The sequence below is a fragment of the Grampus griseus genome (genome assembly GCF_964374135.1).
Source record: "Grampus griseus genome assembly, chromosome: 3".
NCBI classification, from domain to species: Eukaryota; Metazoa; Chordata; class Mammalia; order Artiodactyla; family Delphinidae; genus Grampus; species Grampus griseus.
Genome location: NC_139019.1, coordinates 88315997 through 88338072, shown reverse-complemented (window position 1 = coordinate 88338072; position 22076 = coordinate 88315997). Strand labels below are relative to the sequence as shown.

General features: G+C 35.2%; 1 protein-coding gene across 3 annotated transcripts in view; it reads right to left on the bottom strand.

The window, feature by feature from the left end:
* Positions 1-22076, bottom strand: part of FER (FER tyrosine kinase) — a 466095-nt gene that overhangs the window by 240370 nt on the left and 203649 nt on the right. For 2 of the 3 annotated variants that reach the window (XM_082651708.1, XM_082651707.1), the window contains 2 exons: positions 16333-16425; positions 11026-11073 (listed from right to left, as the gene is read on the bottom strand). In XM_082651708.1, coding sequence (XP_082507834.1) covers positions 11026-11073; positions 16333-16425 — 141 coding nt within the window. The remainder of the gene's footprint in view (positions 1-11025; positions 11074-16332; positions 16426-22076) is intronic. The other variant, XM_082651709.1, reaches the window with a different exon arrangement.

Sequence of the window (22076 nt, the reverse complement as noted above, 5' to 3'; positions counted from 1 at the left end):
TCCGCCTGCCGATGCAGGGGACACGGGTTCGTGCCCCGGTCCGGGAAGATCCCACATGCTGCAGAACGGCTGGGCCCGTGAGTCATGGCCGCTGAGCCTGCGCGTCCGGAGCCCGGGCTCCGCAATGGGAGAGGCCACAACAGTGACAGGCCCGCGTACCGCAAAAAAAAAAAAAAAAAAAAAAACCTTGAGAAATCCCAATCATACTTTTTCAAAGAGTCCGCAGTTTGGTTTCTACTTCTACCACTATGATATTCTTTCATTATTTAATTGCATACATGATGTGACTGTACATGGAAATTGTTTATAAGCTAAATAAGCCTTTTTCTTTTAGTACTAGTTATGATAAATACTATATTTCAAAGAAATTTTAAATTGTATTCCCAAAAATGGGATTAAAAAGTAAATTATATAAAGAACTAGCCACAACTATTAGATTAAAAAAGTATTATTTTTAAAAACAAATGCATAATCCATACAAAATTAACTTTTTGTGTATACTGATACTAATAGTTTATAATTCTTAAAGTAGGTGGTCAAAATGATTAAATATTTCCTCAAAATTTTGTCACAGTGCATTTCAATACAGAAAATACTAAATATTTTACTGTTATACAAATATTTCCAAGTCTCACCAATGGCAAAGTGTTTTATTGCTTTTTTCCAGAGGGAAAAAAAATCAATAAAATAAGAAATTCAATGTCACCTCTTGGCAAAAAACTTTTTTACTATTATCTCTCAAAAAAGGTCTACATAATAGAAAAGCATCACAAACAAGGATATCACATGCTTGATTTCTTGTCCTAATCAACCTATCCTCCCAAATTTTGATTTATTTAGAATTGTGAGAATGAAGAGCCTGGAAAATTCATTAAGTCAGAAGGGCATTTGAAATACAAAAGGTGAACTAACACTGAGAAATTCATTTAAGGATTTGAAGGTGAGGAATACATTTTGGGGGAAAAAAAAATTATGTTTGTTTCTTTGTTTAAAAAAGAGGAGTAAATAGGAAGGAACTTACATTGCTATTTCATAGGGATTACATGTCAGTCCTCTGGGTTTATTAGTTTCTTTTGGGTAGGAAGGGAAACTTATAGAGATCTTCTGTTCCTGGCTCCTAGACAATACTGTTACGAAATGTAAGGTGAACTCACTATGAGTGTGTGTGTGTGTGTACATGTGTGACAGGCATACACAGGGAAAGGCTGTACTTATCCCCTGCCTGGTTCTATCAGGTCTTTCAGGGACTTCCCTGGAAACATTGGAAGGAACGTTTTAATTACTATGATTTCAATTATATTCCAATACAATTTTGCAAACTTGACAGTGATAGAATGCTGGATGTACCAGCAACAAAATCCCAGCATCCCAAAAGCCTTCATAATTACATCAAAAATGAAATGAAGCTTTTTACTTCAAATATCACAGCTTTCTAAGCCTAAGTGGGGATAGACTTTTCCTTGTCATTAAGTTATCTAAAATTTTTGCCAAAGATATGGGGAAGGGGAAGCCTCCTTTTTAAAATGTATAGTAATCCAATACAGTTAACAAGTTATACTTAATAAGACAAGCTTTTCTGATTGACTAGGCTAACTGTTTAGTTAGTTATTTTCCCTGGGCCTTATTCTTAAAGAATATTCCAGCAAAAACATACTGAGCTTAGTGAAATAAAAAGATTGGTTTAAATGAAGATGCAGTGAGGAGTCAGAACAAGAAAATGAAAATATTTTTTTCTTGACTTAAGAATAAGAGGCTATTTTTGTTCTTAGCCTAGTTCAGGCTAATTCCCAAGAATTCAATGAAGATTTGTATGCTTTTATCTCAAACATTTGAGCACAAGATGAGATCCTTTTTGAGAGGCAAAGACAAAAGTGTTTAAAAACAAAAATCAAAGTCTGAGTCTTATTCAAATTAAGCACCCAAATACGAAACCATTAAAAAAAAAAAACTAAAATATAACAGCATAGAAAATATACAAGTAAACCTCTCAATGAGCGTCAACAAGCAAAATAAAACTTCAACACTAACATAAAAGTTTTTATGAATTTTTAATAACCTTAAAAGTGAATTTAATTCTTTAATATTCTTATATAAATTTAGTTATTAGTTTAATAATCTAAGTAATGAATTATTTCAGATCTAGTATAATAATATTCTATGGGGACTACAAGTAACTCACAGGATTTTAAACATTTCTCAAAAATTTCATAATGACCCCTTTAATTTTAAAGCTATATATCACTGGGAAATTTTATGGGGAGATTAAGAATCAAATGTCATATAATCAAAAGTAAGAGAAGCACCAAACACTTGCAAAGGGTGAGAAATATCGGCCTACTGAAAAGGAATCTGCCTGATGGTACTAAAAGCTACTTTCACTGAAAGGGTAATGTAACCACAGGTAGGAAAAATGTATTTTATACCAATTAGAGTTTGATAGTTGAACAAATGCATAACATAAAATGAAAACATGAATAATAATGCTCTTCCTGCCACTTTTTTGCAAATTTCTAAAGTTATGTTTTGAATGCATTGAATGAGTTAATTATTAAAATAATGAAAAACAAAGACTATGTGGGATATTTGATCTTCATGATTGTTTGCCTTCAGGCTAGACAAACAGGATGTAAAACAATGGTTCCATCGTTAACAGGCACTAAGGCCTATCTGTAAATTGACAAATTCTATTTTTTTTTAAGCAATAAAGTAGAACTGATCACTGTTTTCATACACTGATAGCTTAGTTATTTTTATTATAAATATACTTTACCTAATGTTCACGTTCCACTATGAAGCAACAAAATTCTTATGTGCAAATTTCTTAATTAACAATTTTTTGTACTTTTTGAAAATTTGAGTTTGTTCAGTCTTTAACTAATAATATAACTATGGTCTATCATAATAACTAGGCAGAATTACATGCTGAAAAAATTCACATTCTTATACAATTCTTCCCAAAACTTTATTTAAAAAGATAAACACCTAGGCCAAACTCAAATATTACCTTACTTCCACTGCTTTCTATTTCCCTGATTGCCTATTTTTTTTTTAATAACATCTTTATTGGAGTAGAATTGCTTTACAATGGTGTGTTAGTTTCTGCTTTATAACAAAGTGAATCAGCTATACATATACATATATCCCCATATCTCCTCCCTCTTGCATCTCCCTCCCACCCTCCCTTTCCCACCCCTCTAGGTGGTCACAAAGCACCAAGCTGATCTCCCTGTGCTATGTGGCTGCTTCCCACAGGCTATCTATTTTACATTTCAAAGTATATATAAGCCCATGACACTCGCTCACTTTGTCCCAGCTTACTGTTCCCCCTACCCAGTCCACAAGGCCATTCTTTACGTCTGCATCTTTATTCCTGTCCTCCCTCTAGGTTCTTCAGAAACATTTTTTTCTTTCAGATTCCATATATATGTATTAGCATACGGTATTTGTTTTCTTCTTCTTGACTTACTTCACTCTGTATGACAGACTCTAGGTCCATCCACCTCACTACAAATAACTCAATTTCGTTTCTTTTTATAGCTGAGTAATATTCCATTGTATATATGTGCCACATCTTCTTTAACCATTCATCTGTCGATGGAAACTTAAGTTGCTTCCATGTCCTGGCTATTGTAAATACAGCTGCAATGAACATTGCGGTACATGACTCTTTTTGAATTATGGTTTTCTCAGGGTATATGCCCAGTAATGGGATTACTGGGTCAGATGGTAGTTCTATTTTTACTATTTTAAGGAACCTCGATACTGTTCTGCATAGTGGGTGTATCAATTTACATTCCCACCAACAGTGAAAGATGGTTCCCTTTTCTCCACACCCTTTCCAGCATTCATTGTTTGTACATTTTTTGATGATGGCCATTCTGACTGGTGTGAGGTGGTACCTCATTGTAGTTTTGATTTGCATTTCTCTAAGGATTAAAGATATTGAGAATTCTTTCATGTGTTTGTTGGCAATCTGTATATCTTCTTTGGAGAAATGTCTGTTTAGGTCTTCTACCCATTTTTGGATTGTGTTCTTTGTTTTTTTGATATTGAGCTGCATGAGCTGCTTGTAAATTTTGGAGATTAATCCTTTGTCAGTTACTTCATTTGCAAATATTTTCTGCCATTCTAAGGGTTGTCTTTTTCATCTTGTTTACGGTTTCCTTTGCTGTGCAAATCTTTTAAGTTTCATTAGGTCTCACTTGTTTATTTTTGTTTTTATTTCCATTTCTCTAGGAGGTGGGTCAAAAAGGATCTTGCTGTGATTTATGTCATAGAGCGTTCTGCCTATGTTTTCCTCTAAGAGTTTGATAGTGTCTGGCCTCACATTTAGGTCTTTAATCCATTTTGAGCTTATTTTTGCGTATGGTGTTAGGGAGTGTTCTAATTTCATTCTTTTACATGTAGCTGTGCAGTTTTCCCAGCACCACTTATTGAAGAGGCTGTCTTTTCTCCACTGTATATTCTTGCCTCCTTTATCAAAGATAAGGTGACCATATGTGCATGGGTTTATCTCTGGGCTTACTATCCTGTTCCAATGATCTATATTTCTGTTTTTGTGCCAGTACCATACTGTCTTGATAACTGCAGCTTTGTAATATAGTTTGAAGTCAGGGAGCCTGATTCCTCCACCTCCATTTTTCTTTCTCAAGATTGCTTTGGCTATTCAGGGTCTTTTGTGTTTCCATACAAATTGGGCAATTTTTTGTTCTAGTTCTATGAAAAATGCCATTGGTACTTTGATAGGGATTGCATTGAATCTGTAGATTGCTTTGGGTAGTATAGTCATTTTCACAATGTTGATTCTTCCAATCCAAGAGCATGGTATATCTCTCCATCTGTTTTTATCATCTTTAATTTCTTTCATCAGTGTCTTATAATTTTCTGCATACAGGTCTTTTGTCTCCTTAGGTAGGTTTATTCCTAGGTTTTTTATTCTTTTTGTTGCAATGGTGAATAGGAGTGTTTCCTTAATTTCTCTTTCAGATTTTTCATCATTATTGTATAGGAATGCAAGAGATTTCTGTGCATTAATTTTGTATCCTGCTACTTTACCAAATTCATTGATTAGCTCTAGTAGTTTTCTGGTTGCATCTTTAGGATTCTCTATGTATAGTATCATGTCATCAGCAAACAGTGATAGCTTTACTTCTTCTTTTCTGATGTGGATACCTTTTATTTCTCTTTCTTCTCTGATTGCTGTTGCTAAAACGTCCAAAAGACTGTTGAATACTGGGGCTGAGAGTGGGCAACCTTGTCTTGCTCCTGATATTAGTGGCAATGGTTTCACTTTTTCACCATTGAGAACGATGATGGCTGTGTGTTTGTCATATATGGACTTTATTATGTTGAAGTAAGTTCCCTTTATGCCTACTTTCTGGAGAGTTTTTATCATAAATGGCTGTTGAATTTTGTCGAAGGCTTTCTCTGCATCTATTAAGATGATCATATGTTTTTTCTCCTTCAATTTGTTAATATGGTGTATCACACTGATTGATTTGCGTATATTGAAGAATCCTTGCATTCCTGGGATAAACCCCACTTGATCATGGTGTATGATCCTTTTACTGTGCTGTTGGATTCTGTTTGCTAGTATTTTGTTGAGGATTTTTGCATCTATGTTCATCAGTGATATTGGCCTGTAGTTTTCTTTCTTTGTGACACCTTTGTCTGGTTTTGGTATCAGGGTGATGGTGACCTCATAGAATGAGTTTGGGAGTGTTCCTCCCTCCGCTATATTTTGGAAGAGTTTGAGAAGGATAGGTGTTAGCTCTTCTCTAAATGTTTGATAGAATTCGCCTGTGAAGCCATCTGGTCCTGGGCTTTTGTTTATTAGAAGATTTTTAAGCACAGTCTCAATTTCAGTGCTTGTGATTGGTCTGTTTATATTTTCTTTTTCTTCCTGGTTCTGTCTTGGAAGGCTGTGTTCTTCTAATAATGTGTCCATTTCTTCCAGGTTGTCCATTTTATTGGCATATAGTTGCTTGTAGTAATCTCCTATGATCCTTTGTATTTCTGCAGTGTCAGTTGTTACTTCTCCTTTTTCATTTCTAATTCTACTGATTTGAGTCTTCTCCTTTTTTTTCTTCATGAGTCTGGCTAATGGATTATCAATTTTGTTCATCTTCTCAAACGACCAGCTTTTAGTTTTATTGATCTTTGCTATTGTTTCCTTCATTTCCTTTTCATTTATTTCTCATCTGATGTTTATGATTTCTTTCCTTCTGCTAACTTTGGGGTTTTTTTGTTCTTCTTTCTCTAATTGCTTTAAGTGTAAGGTTAGGTTGTTTATTGGAGATGTTTCTTGTTTCTTGAGGTAGGGCTGTATTGCTATAAACTTCCCTCTTAGAACTGCTTTTGCTGTATCCCATAGGTTTTGGGTCGTCATGTTTTCACTGTCATTTGTTTCTAGGTATTTTTTGATTTCCTCTTTGGTTTCTTCAGTGATCTCTTGGTTATTAAGTAGTATATTGTTTAGCCTCCATGTGTTTGTATTTTTTACAGATTTTTTTCCTGTAATCAATATCTAGTCTGATAGCGTTGTGGTCGGAAAAGATACTTCATATGATTACAATTTTCTCAAATTTACCAAGGTTTGATTTGTGACCCAAGATATGATCTATCCTGGAGAAAGTTCCATGAGCACTTGAGAAGAAAGTGTATTCTGTTGTTTTTGGATGGAATGTCCTATAAATGTCAATTAAGTCCATCTTGTCTAATGTGTCATTTAAAGCTTGTGTTTCCTTATTTATTTTCATTTTAGATAATCTGTCCATTGGTGAAAGTGGGGTGTTAAAGTGCTCTACTATGATTGTGTTACTGCTGATTTCCCCTTTTATGGCTGTTAGCATTTGCCTTATGTATTGAGGTGCTCCTATGTTGGGTGCATAAATATTTATAATTGTTATATCTTCTTCTTGGATTGATCCCTTGATTATTATGTAGTGTCTTTCTTTGTCTCTTCTAATAGTCTTTATTTTAAAATCTATTTTGTCTGATATGAGAATCGCTACTCCAGCTTTCTTTTGATTTCCATTTGCATGGAATATCTTCTTCCAGCTCCTCACTTTCAGTCTGTACATGTCACTAGGTCTAAAGTGGTTCTCCTGTAGACAGCATATATACAGGTCTTGTTTTTGTATCCATTCAGCCAGTCTATGCCTTTTGGTTGGAGCACTTAATCCATTTACATTTCAGGTAATTATTGATATGTATGTTCCTATTAGTATTTTCTTAATTGTTTTGGGTTTGTTATTGTAGGTCTTTTCCTTCTCTTGTGTTTCCTGCCTAGAGAAGTTCTTTTAGCATTTGTTGTAAAGCTGGTTTGGTGGTGCTGAACTCTCTCAGCTTTTGCTTGTCTATAAAGGTTTTAATTTCCCCATCAAATCTGAATGAGATCCTTGCTGGCTAGAGCAATCTTGGTTGTAGGTTCTTCCGTTTCATCACTTTAAATATGTCCTGCCACTCCCTTCTGGCTTGCAGAGTTTCTGCTGAAAGATCAGCTGTTAACCTTATGGGGATTCCCTTGTATGTTGTTGTTTTTCCCTTGGTGCTTTTAATATTTTTTCTTTGTATTTAATTTCTGATAGTTTGATTAATATGTGTCTTGGTGTGTTTCTCCTTGGATTTATCCTGTATGGGACTCTCTGTGCTTCCTGGACTTGATTAACTATTTCCTTTCCCATATTAGGGAAGTTTTCAACTATAATCTCTTCAAATATTTTCTCAATCCCTTTCTTTTCCTATTCTTTTTCTGGGACCCCTATAATTCGAATGTTGGTGGGTTTAATGTTGTCCCAGAGGTCTCTGAGACTGTCCTCAATTCTTTTCATTCTTTTTTCTTTATTCTGCTCTGCAGTAGTTATTTCCACTATTTTATCTCCCAGGTCACTTAACCGTTGATTGATCCCTTCTAGAGAATTTTTAATTTCATTTATTGTGTTGTTCATCATTGTTTGCTCTTTAGTTCTTATAGGTTCTTGTTGAACGTTTCTTGTATTTTCTCCATTCTATTTCCAAGATTTTGGATCATCTTTACTATCATTACTCTGAATTCTTTTTAGGTAGACTGCCTATTTCCTCTTCATTTGTTTCGTCTGGTGGGTTTTTACCTTGCTCCTTCATCTGTTGTGTGTTTCTCTGTCTTCTCACTTTGCTTAACTTACTGTGTTTGGGATCTCCTTTTTGCAGGCTGTAGGTTCGTACTTCCTGTTGTTTTTGCTGTTGGCCCCCAGCAGCTAAGTTTGGTTCAGTGGGTTGTGTAGGCTTCCTGGTGGAGGGGACTAGTGCCTGTGTTCTGGTGGATGAGGCTGGATCTTGTCTTTCTGGTGGGCAGGTTCGCATCCAGTGGTGTATTTTTGTGGTGTCTGTGACCTTACTATGATTTTAGGCAGCCTCTCTGCTAATGGATGGGGTTGTGCTCCTGTCTTGCTAGTTGTTTGGCATAGGGTGTCCAGCACTGTAGCTTGCTGGTCGTTGAGTGGAGCTGGGTCTTAGCGTTGAGATGGAGATCTCTGGGAGAGCTTTCGCCATCTGATATTATGTGGAGCTGGGAGGTCTCTGGTGGACCGATGTCCTGAACTTGGCTCTCCCACCTCAGAGGCACAGGCCTGACACCTGGCCAGAGCACCAAGATCCTGTCAGCCACACGGCTCAGAAGAAAAGAGAGAAAAAAAGAAAGGAAGAAAGAATAAAATAAAATATAGTTATTAAAATAGCAAATATTAAAAATAAAAAAATTGAAAAGTGATTCAAAAAAGAAGAAAAACAAAAAACTGACAGACAGAACCCTACGACAAATGGTAAAAGCAAAGCTATACAGACAACATCACACACAGAAGCATACACATACACACTCACAAAAAGAGAAAAAGGAAAAAAATATATATATATTGTTGCTCCCAAAGTCCACCACCTCAATTTTGGGCTGATTTCTTGTCCATTCAGGTATTCCACAGATGCAGGGTTCATCAAGTTGATTGTGGAGATTTATTCTGCTGCTCCTGAGCCTGCTGGGAGAGATTTCCCTTTCTCTTCTTTGTTTGCACAGCTCCTGGGGTTCAGCTTTGGATTTGGCCCTGCCTCTGTGTGTAGGTCGCCTAAGGGCATCTGTTCTTCGCTCAGTCAGGATGGGGTTAAAGCAGCAGCTGATTCAGGGGCTCTGGCTCAGTAAGGCCGGGAGGAGGGAGGGGTATGGAGTGCGGGGCAAGCCTGTGGCGGCAGAGGCCAGCGTGACGTTGCACCAGCCTGAGGCGCGCTGTGTGTTCTCCCAGGGAAGTTGTCCCTGGATCACGGGACCCTGGCAGTGGCGGGCTGCACAACCTCCCAACAGGGGAGGTGTGGATAGTGACCTGTGCTTGCACACAGGCTTCTTGGTGGCTGCAGCAGCAGCCTTAGCATTTCATGCCCATCTCTGGGGGTCCACACTGATAGCCACGGCTCGAGCCAGTCTCTGGAGCTCGTTTATGCTGTGCTCTGAATCCCCTCTCCTGGAACACCCAGAAACAATGATCTCTTGCCTCTTCGGCAGCTCCAGACTTTTTCCCGGACTCCCTCCCAGCTAGTTGTGGTGAACTAGCCCCCTTCAGGCTGTGTTCACGCAGCCAACCCCAGTCCTCTCCCTGGGATCCGAGCTTCAGCTCCCAGCAACCCCCGGCCCCGGCGGGTGAGCAGACAAGCCTCTTGGGCTGGTGAGTGCTGGTCGGCACCGATCCTCTGTGCAGGAATCTCTCCCCTTTGCCCTCCACACCCCTGTTGCTGGCTCTCCTCCGTGGCTCTGAAGCTTCCCCCCTCCACCCCCCACAGTCTCTGCCAATGAAGGGGCTTCCTAGTGTGTGGAAACTTTTCCTCCTTCACAGCTCCCTCCCATTGGTGCAGGTCCCATCCATATTCTTTTGTCTTTGTTTCTTCTTTTTTCTTTTGCCCTACCCAGGTACCTAGGGTCTTTCTTGCCTTTGGGACGTCTGAGGTCTTCTGCTAGCGTTCAGTAGGTATTCTGTAGGAGTTGTTCCACATGTAGATGTATTTCTGATGTATTCGTGGGGAGGAAGGTGATCTCCACGTCTTACTCTTTCGCCATCTTGAAGGTCTCCCCCCCAACTCCCGATTGCCTTTTTACGCACCTTCTCGGATCTCTAACAAGAGACACTATCTCTAGCAAAATATATTTTCTTAAAAGTCATTCATTTTTGGTCTCACACTTCTGCTTCCTCCACTACCTTCTGATTTCCCCTCACTTTGCTCTTTTTTTCCCCTGCTTTAGTTCCCTTACTCATCTTCTCTTTATTAGTAATCATTCTTTTTTCTTTATCTTTTTTATCCATTTACTTTTTCCAATTGTGCTTGTGACTTTGATTCATTCTCCCTCATCCCATCATATCACTGCAATTTTTTCTACAGCTTTATTTTTTCTGTATCAAATATCCTTACCTTAATTTCATGCAATATTACATATAAAATGTGCCACAGTATCAACAATAACATTTTAGTCCATTAACTATTCAGTGCCAATGTTATACTACACATCTCAACTAAAACTATTACCAGATCATTCTAATGAGTCAGTATGAAATCATAGCTCAGTAAATTTAAACATTTATCATCAAGTTGGGATTGCATATATAGAATATAGTATCATTCTGACATGATGTGGGTTATTTGTTTTAAGCATTTGAGCAAACACATAAAAGTACAGATTTACTCTCTATATAATGAAATTAAAGAAAATAAATCCTGATAAGCTCTTCTTGAAAATTTATGTATGATAATACTAGTGATTCAAAACTTGCAACTCTGAGAATAATATTTAGTTTTCCTAAACATGGCTAACTATATTGGAGAATTCAGTGTATTTATGTCAGTGATATGATGTAAGAAATTTAATTTTTATTTACTGTTGTTTCTCATTTTTCTACATCTGAGTGTCTGGGCTAAATAAATAAATAAATAAATACTAAGACCTTCAGAATAAAGGAAGACAACCAAGGTTTAAAATACATAATATTTAAGCTGAATTTAACAACACGCCTTGTGAGAAGAAGTACAAGGTTGTTCTGCTAGACACAAAGGAAAACACTAAAAAAATAAGCAATTTATTATGTTATGAATGAAAATAACTATATTGCCCTATGCCAATGGTGGAAGCCAAGTGTTACAATACCAACATGATAACTGATATACAACTTAAACACAGCTAAATGATAGTTTGCTAATTTTCTAAATAGAAGCAAATAAACAAATCTTATTTACTATATTATTATATATAATGGATGCACATCTTTATTTTTCAGTATTTTTATTTTCTAAGTTCAAATGCAAAGTAATTCAAAAATTAAAATAAACTATATGTCAACAGAATCCAGAAAAATATTAATTTTAAAGAGACAAAAGAATAGTAATTCTTCTGACATCTAAAAAACAATTATCTGGAGCAAAATGTGCTTTATTCTGGTTTTAAAGAACATTTTTCAAAGAGTGCTACTATTATAAGGGTGTTCTGTACTCCACAGATCAGTGAACAACTAGTACTCACAAGGGGCTGTAAGATGGAACAAACTGTTTGCTCAGCCACTTATAACAAAAATTCTGCAGTAAAGCAATGGCTCTGGAGAAAGGGCAATATTCTTGACATGACTAGAACAGATCTCATCAAATATATTGTGGTTTGAAAGATTTTCAATGGAAATGGACCCTGTTGATTGCCAGTAGGCTTTCAGATTATACTATGAATCCTGTCTAACACCTCTGTCCTTGACTTCAGAAGCAGTCTAGGAGAAATAGTCCTCAATGCAAATTTATAACCTCCTGAAGCATGGAAAGATGCTGGCTGTGGAGCAGACCTCAATACGTGGAGGTACTATGGATAGGTTATTTAACTCTTTTAGTACAGTGGAAAAAAAGAAAACATGCTTGGAGCTGACATCAGATACTGTATTCAGTTAAAGCCAGATTCATCTAAAGCTAATTATCTAACATTCTTCCTTCTAGCAACACTGTTGATCAAAGTGTTCCATTAGACTGTCTTCACAGATAGCTCTACATTTTAGTCACACTGTAAAAAAATGGTAAAATAAGTAGCTATGATAAGTTCAATGGGAATATTATCATGATTAATTCATTTCCCTATGTATAATGCAATTGTTTTATTTTATCTAAAATTATGCTCTCTAGTTCCAATTTTTGTATGTTTATTTGAGTAAAGAAACAGAGATTTCATAGTTGCTGCTTTTTTAAGATTTTAAATTAAACATGCTTCCACACAGGAAAAAAAATGAATTTGGATGTCTACCTCACACCATACACAGCTATTAACTTGTAATGGATCAAAGACCTACATGTAAAAGATAAAACTATAAAACTCTAGAAGGAAACACAGGTGAAAACTGGCATGACCTTGCATTAGTCAATGGTTTTTTAGATACAACACCAAAAGCATGTGAAATGAAAGAAAATTAGATAAATTGGACTTTGGCAAAATTTAAAACTTTTGTGTGTCAAAGAACATTACCAAGAAAGTGAAAAGACAATTCACAAAATGAGAAAAATTTTTTTCAAATTATATATCTGAAAAGGGGCTTGTATCCTGAATATATAAAGAACTCATAACTCAACAATGAAAAATACCACCAATTAAAACGTGTGCAAAGGATATGAACAGTAATATCTCTGAAGAACATATGCAAGTGACCAATAATCACATTAAAAGATGCTCAACATCATTAGTCATCAGGAAAATACAAATAAAACTACAATGAGATACCATTTCATATTTACTAGGATGCCTATAATTTTTAAAAAATGAAAAAATAACAAGCGTTGAGACTGTAGAGAAATTGGAAAACTCATGCATTATATACATTGCTGGTGGGAATGCAAAATGTTGCAACCACTGTGGAAAACAGTTTGGCAGTTCCTCAAAAACTTAAACATAGAATTACCACACAACCCAGCAATTCCTCGGTATATAACTAAAAGAACTGAAAACATACATTCACTTAAAAACTTGCATGTGAATGTTCATTGCAGCATTATTCATAATAGCCAGAGGTGGAACAACCCAAATGTCCATCAGCTGATGAATGGATAAACAATATATGATAAATCCATACAAGGGATTATTCAGTCATAAAAAGGAATGAAGTATTGATACATGCTACAACATGGATGAACCTTGAAAACATTACATTAAGTTGAAAGAAACTAGACAAAAAAGGTCACATATTGTGTGACTCTTTTTATGCGAAATGTCCAGAATAGGCAAATCCATAGGGATGAAAAATAGATGAGTGATTACCAGAAAATTGAAAAGGGGGGGAATTAAGACTAATTGCTAACAGAAATGCAGTTGCTTATTGCAGAGATTGAAAGGTTCAGGAATTCTATAGTGGTGATGGTTGCACAACATAATGAATATACTAAAACCACTGTGTGTACACTTTGAAATGCTGATTTTTGTGTTGCGTGAAGTATATCACAATAAAATAATTTAAATAGGCGTAAGTCTGCCATTTTGCAGGGTTTTTAAAAAATGTTTTTTACGAAGAAAAAAATCATTTATAGAAATTAAAAATTTTCCTTCCTCTATGTTACCTTTACCAAACTAGAATACTCCAAAAAATACTAAATTATGTCAGAAAAAAATTTTAAATTACAATTAAGGAGCCTCTAAATTTTATCCATCTTAGATTATCATACTTAATACCTGAAACCTTCACATTCGCAGTGACTTAAAACCTCAGTTACCTCTGTAGTCAAGGGGAAAATCTTCTTCAAATAAATAGGATATCTAACACCTCACAGAAATAGTTCTGTACCTTTATTCATAGTGTACCACACATCATAAACTACAGACTATCTCAATCTTTTTAGTTCATGAAATTTCTGAATAAATCAGGCAATATCAAAGGGAACTTAACTGATGGAGATAATGATTGCCTTAATCATGAAGATAAAAATGTGATCAACTGGGGGAAGTGACCGTTCCCTAGAATTCTCAATTAACAGAGGGAACATATTCTTAAATGAAATGGGCATTTCATAGCTTCAAGGATGTTCATAAATTTATTAAAAATGTATATCTGAATGAGGCACATGTTTTGTGGGAAAGGCACTTCATTTCAGGTAAAAGCAGTTTGTAAACACCAAATTTTAACCTATATCAATCACTGTCAATTTAGTAATTTTACTGAAGAATAAAGTAATTTTATTCTTCAGTAAAATTACTTAAGAATTTTATTAAGTAAAATTACTTATAATAATTTTACTTTTAAGTGGAGAAAACAATATGCAAATACTTTCAGATATTCAAAAAGTTATGGTTTATACCAATTAATTATGAAGATTGTACATACTATACATGACACACTTTTAGGAATGCCAACCCTATACAACTTCATCTTAATGAACAAATAGGATTTTTTTTATTTTAGATGTAAATTAGTGTGTCTTGAAAGAAAAAACCTCTCTCGTCCTCAGATCAACGCTGATGTATCAAAACTGCCTCTGTCTAGAGCCAAAAGCTGAACTTCCATAACAATGAACTTCAAAGTAATGTAGGGAAAAAAACAAACATGGGAAATGGTACCCCATTCCCATAGAATTCTTATTTTTCTGTCATTAGCTAAACTTTTTAAGCTCTAAATTCCACTCTCCTACATTTCCATCTAAAAATAAAACTAAAGGAAACCTTGAGTTTATAATGAGCCTTGGCTCTCAAGTATTTCAGACATTTTACTCAAGTCAAGCTTGATTTCTAACAGCACACAGGAAGAAAAAATGGTGGGGGACACCTTTCACAAATCAGCTATTAGGTGCTGGCACAAAGACCTCTGACCTAAGTGAAATAAAGGTGAGTTATTACAACTTAATTATGTCCTGTGTTTCACTGACTCATTTTAATGTTAAATAATTTTATAAACGGTTCACTGAGGTATTTGAACATTTCTTCTCAAGAACTACATTTGTTTTTCTTTTTTAAAAAACTGTTTTTAAATATTTCCTTTTTTAGACTTGTTTTTCTTTTTTCTTCTAATAAAAGTTATCAAAAGACTCTCTTCATAGAGTCTCTGAAACTTCTTATAAACTCTTAATCAAGTCTCCTATACTTTATTTTGACTGTCAAATCATAACAAAACAAGTCCTATGAACTAGTATTTATCTGTAAAGTTGTAAATTTAAGAAAACAAAAGTAGGAGATAAGATTTGAAAGAGACTTACTCTATCATGTAGCTCTTGCCCATAATTATTTTTATTTTCACTTGCTATTTAATGCCATATGAGATGGTCTGCATTAGTTCTACTCCCATAGAACACTTCAGCATATTGGAAGTGACAATGGCAGCATCAAAGGTTAAAATCTATCTCTTTTACACAAAAATATAATTTCCTGCTTTTTTGTTAATTAAAATACTTGATGCTTTGCCACAATTGTACATAAAAGATTGTTGCCTGAGTGGAATAAATATGGGAACATGTGTTTTATATTAAAAAGGAATTAGAGCAAATAAATCCAAAATGTGAATGGACATTTAACTAATCTAAGGTTAGGAAACACTTTTTTTTTCTAAATAAGAGGAGGTCACATTGTCTTAGCTGAACTTTTAAAGAATAAGAAATGACATTAAGATATTATTCTGTAGAAACTTCACAAGATGGGGGGAAAAGCATGTAATTAATTTGTACTGAATATCGTTTTAACCATCATTCAATAAAATACTATTATAAAGCTCTACTGTGAATGAGGCATGGCTAGAATAAAAAGTTTGATAATTTAGTTTTATAGGTCATGAAGTAAGAAAAATACTTTATAATTTTATATATAAATGAGATAAGAATATTTTTTATCTTGCTTGCCTATAGCTGCTATTACTAGGGATAATTAATATTCTATGCATTACTGCGATGTGCCTAGCCCAAATTTCAAACAGACTTCAATTATCTAATTAAAATGTTCTTAAAGATATGAACACACATATAAACTGATACATTTTAAAAATAGATATACAGTAATCCCTATTATAAAAACATGTTTCACTGTAAAAGAAACTTGTTTATATTTTTCTTCTAATAAAGCCCCAAAGTACATAAAATACTCCCTGTAACTACTTATATGTAGTACAGAAAATCTACAATACAAGTTTCTTTCCTGCCTACATCACTGTTACTAGGGGTTTTAATATACACATATATACACAGACTCATATGCCCACAAAAAGTTAAATTGTGTACTTACCTTTCCATTCATAAATACAAGTTTACATATTATATTCATTGGTATATCAGAAAGAAGGTAGACAATGACTATTTTCAGTAGCATAGAGAGTTCATCCTACTTACTGTTGAAGAGCCCAGTGCAGACTTTGGAGACCTAATGATTCCAGCAATTGAATGACGAATAGACTCAAATTTGGACAGCCTCTCCTTCCTTTCCTGGAGAGATTAAGAAAGAAGCCTTCAGCAGTAGTAAACTATCTAGTATATACACAGTTATGCTAGGTATTTTGGTATTTATCCACAACTTATGTCCATCCACTCTGTCTTCCAAGTAAATAAAATGTAAGCTTCCTAACATTAAGAATGAAAAATAACCAAACGCATATGAACTCTATAGCATTTTATTTTCCTGGTCCCTCAATAAATGTCATGATTTGGGGAAAAATAAGAAAGAAATAGAAATTCATGAGATGAGAGAAAACAAGAAATGCTAAGGAAACACAGAGAAAACCAAATATTAGCACTCAGAGGAAAAACAAAAAGACACAGCTAGAAGGAACCAGTCTAACAGAAAATTTCAGATAGTACTGTAGTTGTGACATATTCTTCATAAATTTAATTACAAAACAACTGCTGTATATGCCTTACTCCCCACTCGTCCATTCTCCACATCTTGGCTATACCTTTTTAACAGTTTTCGCCTTCCCAAATGTTTTTGTTTCAGAAGATTTCTCAAGCACTAGAAATAGATTTAAAAAAAAATCCCAAACACCCCAGCTCTTCCAAATGACAGTCTATTTAGATGCCACGGTAATTAAAAATGAACAACTTTAACCAAAAAGCACACAACAGTTCTCAAAGCAAGGCTCTTAAAGGAGGCACTAAGGTAGAAACAATAAGGTTATTGATGTCAGAAGGGAAAAAGGGTATAAGTCTGGGCAAATCACTTAACTATTGTGGCTCTTAAGTTTCCATATCAGTAAACAGGAGGACACTGGACTAGATAAAAATCTTCATCTCAAAAAATTCGTGACCATTGTTCAACTCCCCAACCATTTGCATTGCATTGATTATTGATGAAACTTTCATAGAAGAGCTCCACTGCATCAGGCTGGCAACCAGAGTTACTCCCCTTAGGACAATTAGTTATATCCTGCCTGAGGGTACCCTCAGAACTTGTTCCCCAATGGAAGGATGAACTACGGAGAGTGAAAGGTAACAATGGAACACTTTTTTGTTAATAATAGCTTGTTGAAGCAATAACCATATATTATTTCTTACAGACTTCCGTAAATAAACTCAATCTAATAACATTATTAGAAGGAACAATGAAAGTGATTATTTGGCCCTGTAGGAACAGTCAGATACTTATTCAAGTCAGTAGGCAATAAGATTCAAGAAAAAGATAACATTCACGCTCAAACTCCAGGCTGAGGGCCAAATATCTCTGGGACTACTTATGCAAAGCAGCCATGAAATTTGGAGGGATTTTGCGAGAAATAACTACAGGGAAATTATAATGCTAGAGAAGACTGTCTCCTGAAAAAAATTCTCAACTGTTGATAACTCTATAATATAAATGAAATACTTCAAATATCAATATGTCCTTCATAAAAGGAATGCATTTATAAATAAACAAATAACTTAGTCTTTTGCAGATATTGATTTGCTGGAGAGAATGAAGGATACACAGTTTCTATTCCCATCCCATCACGGTATACAATTTAAGTATAAAACAGTTTCTAATTGATTTATTTTAGCAATTGGGTTCTGACTGAAGAGAAACCATTTTAGAAGTATTCACTGTCTAGTAACCTAGTTTGTCATGCTGTCTTTTTTTCTTTGATGCTTGCATATTAAGAACATTTATTAAAAGAAAGCCCCCTTGCTAAGTCAAGCATTTTCATATTTTGAAATAATGAAATTGGAAACTAAATGTGCAAAAGGAACATTTGAATGATTAAGATTTTGTCTTAAAATAATGATGCTAAGGAAATTTATAGTAAAACAGAATGGAGTTCAATGAAACCTAGGTTGTAAAGCTTTCTGTCATTCTTCCTGCTTTCTTGACTCTGTATCTTCTTAAATGATTTCTCCAGGGACATAAATCCCAAGCCTCAGGCTATAATCAGCTCCCTCCCTGTTCAATATAGAAATATAATTCATGTTCCATGGAGATTTTCTCAAATGTATGAGCAAAAACGTATTATAATTCTTTTAATAAAGTATCCAGTAGTGCAAGATGTACACCAAACAGTTTCCTTTTGAGCACCTCACTGACTCAACAATTTAAGTACTAATAGATTTTGCTCAGTAAGCAACTGTGCATTTCAGTTTTTTAAAACTTACAGTACTATGAGTTAAATTATCAAGACATCTTAACTGAAATTCTGCTTTTAAAACAATTAAGGGATATAATAATAGGGCAGTACATTTATCTTCTTTGCTTAAACTAATAAATTATTAAACAAAGAATACATTACGATGAGAATGAAAGTATTTCATTAGAGGTCCCTATGTCTAGTAATCAAGGCACTTTACCAATTTCAGCCACACCCTCACGAAGCTCATTATTCTATTTAACAAATTATTCATTATTCATCATTATTATTCATTATTCCCAAGCTCGTTATTCTATTTAATAAATTATTTTGAACAGATCAAAATAATCCCTTTGCCATTACCTGTGTAAGCTGAACATATCTTTCTCACAGCAGCTTCCTTATCTCTCCTCCCTCTTCCCTCTCTGCCTCCCATTTTCCCTTCTTTTCTCCTCCCTCTCTCCTTTACCATAATGAATGCTTATAATATTAGCTATTATTATTATTTGGGTTTTACTAATATTGACAAGGACATTTGGGCTGCTTCCATCTTTTGGCTATTGTGAATAGTGCTGCTATGAACATTCGTACACATGTACTTGGGTATCTGTTTTCAACTCTTTCAGGGATTTATCTAGGAGTGGAATTGCTTGGTCATATGGTAATTCTACGTTTACCTTTTTGAGGAACAGCCAAACTTCTTTCACAGTGGCTGCACCACTTTACGTTCCCACCAGCAACGGATGTGCCTTCTAACTTCTCCACATCCTCACCAACACTTATTATTTCTGTTTTTCTGATTATCATCATCCCAGTGGTTGTAAAGTGCTGCTTGCCTTTATTTTTTTAAGGATATTTTCACAGGATATAGAATTAAAAGTCGATGGCTTTTTTTTTCTTCTAGCACTTTGTCTTCTGGTCTCCATTGTTTCTGGTATGAAGTCAGCTAGAATTCATGTCATTACTCCCCTATACATAATGTTTCTTTTTTCTCTCACTGCTTTTATAATCAACTAGGAAATAAGTACATGTAATTTTTTTTCTTTTAATTATCCTGCTTGGGATCTGTTAAATTTCCTGGACCTGTGGGTTGAAAATGTTGGAAAACACTTAACCATTGTCTCTTCAAATATGTTTCTACTCCCACCTCCCTCTCTCCTTTCTTCCCTAGATTCTAATTACATGTATGTTAGCCCTTTTGATATTACCCCATGATCTCAAACAGTCTATTACCTATTTTTCTCTTTTTGCTTCTTTGTGAATACTTTCTGTCAACCTGTCTTCAAAGCTCACTACAATTTTCCTCGCTGTGTCCAGTCTACTGACAAGTCCATCTAATGAATTGCTCAGCACTGATACTATATTTTTCGTTCTAGAATTTCTATTTTTTATAGCATCCACATTGCTGCTGAACTTCTCCATCTTTTCATATACATTGTCTATCTTTTCTATTAGATCCCTTAGTATTTTTGTAAAAGCTACTTTAAAGACATTGATAATTCCAATACCTGGGCCATCTCTGAGTCTGCTTATTTTCTTAGCTGTGGGTCACATTTCTTACTTTTTAGTGGACCATGTAATCTTTGATTGTGTGCCAGATGGTTTGTATAAAAAAACAGTAGAATCTGAATTCAATAATATTTACCTCAAGAAAGAGGCACACATACTCCTTTTTTCTGTCAGGCTGCTAGAATTGGGGCTGTAGTTAATAAGTTGGGCCTTGCCTCTGCTGCTGCTCTGGTTTGAATTAGTTCACCACCAGCTTCAAATATTTGGGGCTAGATCAAGAGTTTTTCTTCAGCTACGAGTGGAATCTGAGCCCTGGCAAGATTCCAGCACCCTCTTTTTTGGGAGGGGTGTGGGATAGGTGGGCACTAGGGAGTTCTCTTTACTCTCCAGGCTCACCCACTACTTTATATATCTAAGATAACTTTCTACCCTAAGATAACTTTCTACCCTCCTTCCTAGCCTTTGGAAGGCCATTGCCCTGTACTCTGTGAAGACCCAGAATTCCCTGAAGAGAATCAACTTGGGAGGGATTTCGTATTTTCTTCTGTTGGTGAAAATCCAGAGTGCTCAGTCCTCCTGTCCAAAAGCCTCAAACACCACCCACCCCCCAACAACAGTGTACCACCTTTTTGGTGCAGGGAGAACTTCATTTGGAGTATCTTTCTCAAGTCTCCTTCTCTGATTCTCTGCTCCACTTGGTGAAGACCCTTGAGTAAATGCTGGTGAGTGGATGCTGCCTCACTCTGTGGGGAGGGCTCCTCCAGATTCTAATCTGTCACACCAGCCTACACACTGTTCTTTCAAGCTTGTTAAAAGCTTGTTGAGTTGACTTCTTATTCCCTTCGATGGAAGTTTCCTCTTATCACACAGTTCCACCAAGGATGGAAGTAGTCACAGGTTTTTTGTTTGTTTGTTTTTTGGTTTTGTTTTTGTTATGAAAGGCTTGCCACTTTCTGGACTTTGGTTCATTTAGGTTTCTTTCTGTCCTCAGATCCCTGATGAGTATTTTTTTTAACCATTATTTTGTACTTTATCCTCCTTATTTTGGTTATGAGGTAAGAATGAACATCTCTTATGACTTTCTATATTCAAACAGGATGCAGCACTCATATGTATTTTATTAAGACAAGTAACCTACCCGTCATAATTTTATTTACCTTTATTCACAAACCAAGAAAATAAAAGACACAATTTAAGGGTCTTCAGTATGACAAAGAAGCCATTAATTTATCAAAAGTTACAGACTTGAATTTAACTACCATTTTCTAAAGCAGTCAATTATCACAACAGGCCTTTAAAGACTATGTTCCTCAGAAGATTATTTAAAGGGTTAAACTCTAGACATCACAAAAATTTTTCTTGTTATTCTGTTTTGGTTTTCTTGTTTTTTGGTTTTTTGTTTGTTTTCTTTTGTTGATTGCTCTTGGGGGGTAGGGGAGATGAAGTTTATTGGTTTTATATTTTCTGCAGAGGACCTCACAAGGACACCATAAAGACTACTATGTACATATTTCATTTCTGTAAAGATTTTAAGTTTCCAACTTTATCTAAGAAGTTTCATGAATGGTTTTACTGTTTGATATTTTCATACTGCACATGTATCAATAATCCTCTTATCTGTTCAGAGCTCCTTTTGTTACTGGAACTAATAACTGAGAACATTTCAAGTTTCAAGGCCTCAGTCAAGACTTTATTAGAATGGAATCAGCAACTGCAGGACCCAAAAGAAAATCATGACTTAAGTAACAAAAAAGAATAAATTTTAACGAAAGGAATGTGGCGCTTATAATGTTGCGTTTCCATTATCAGCAAATAAAATCCAACTGGGAAACCTGTTTTAGAAAGAAGTCAGTTATGTTCTAAGCATTTGTCTCACCCTCAACCCGTTTCTAAGAGAAACTTCCACACTATGGGATTGCTGGTACCACCTGCCTGAGAATGAAGTTAATAGATAAAAGTTGAGAAATGAAGACAGACAAATTCTTGATGACATGGTTTGAATTTCCGGATATATCCAGTTATGTGAGTGGGTAAACT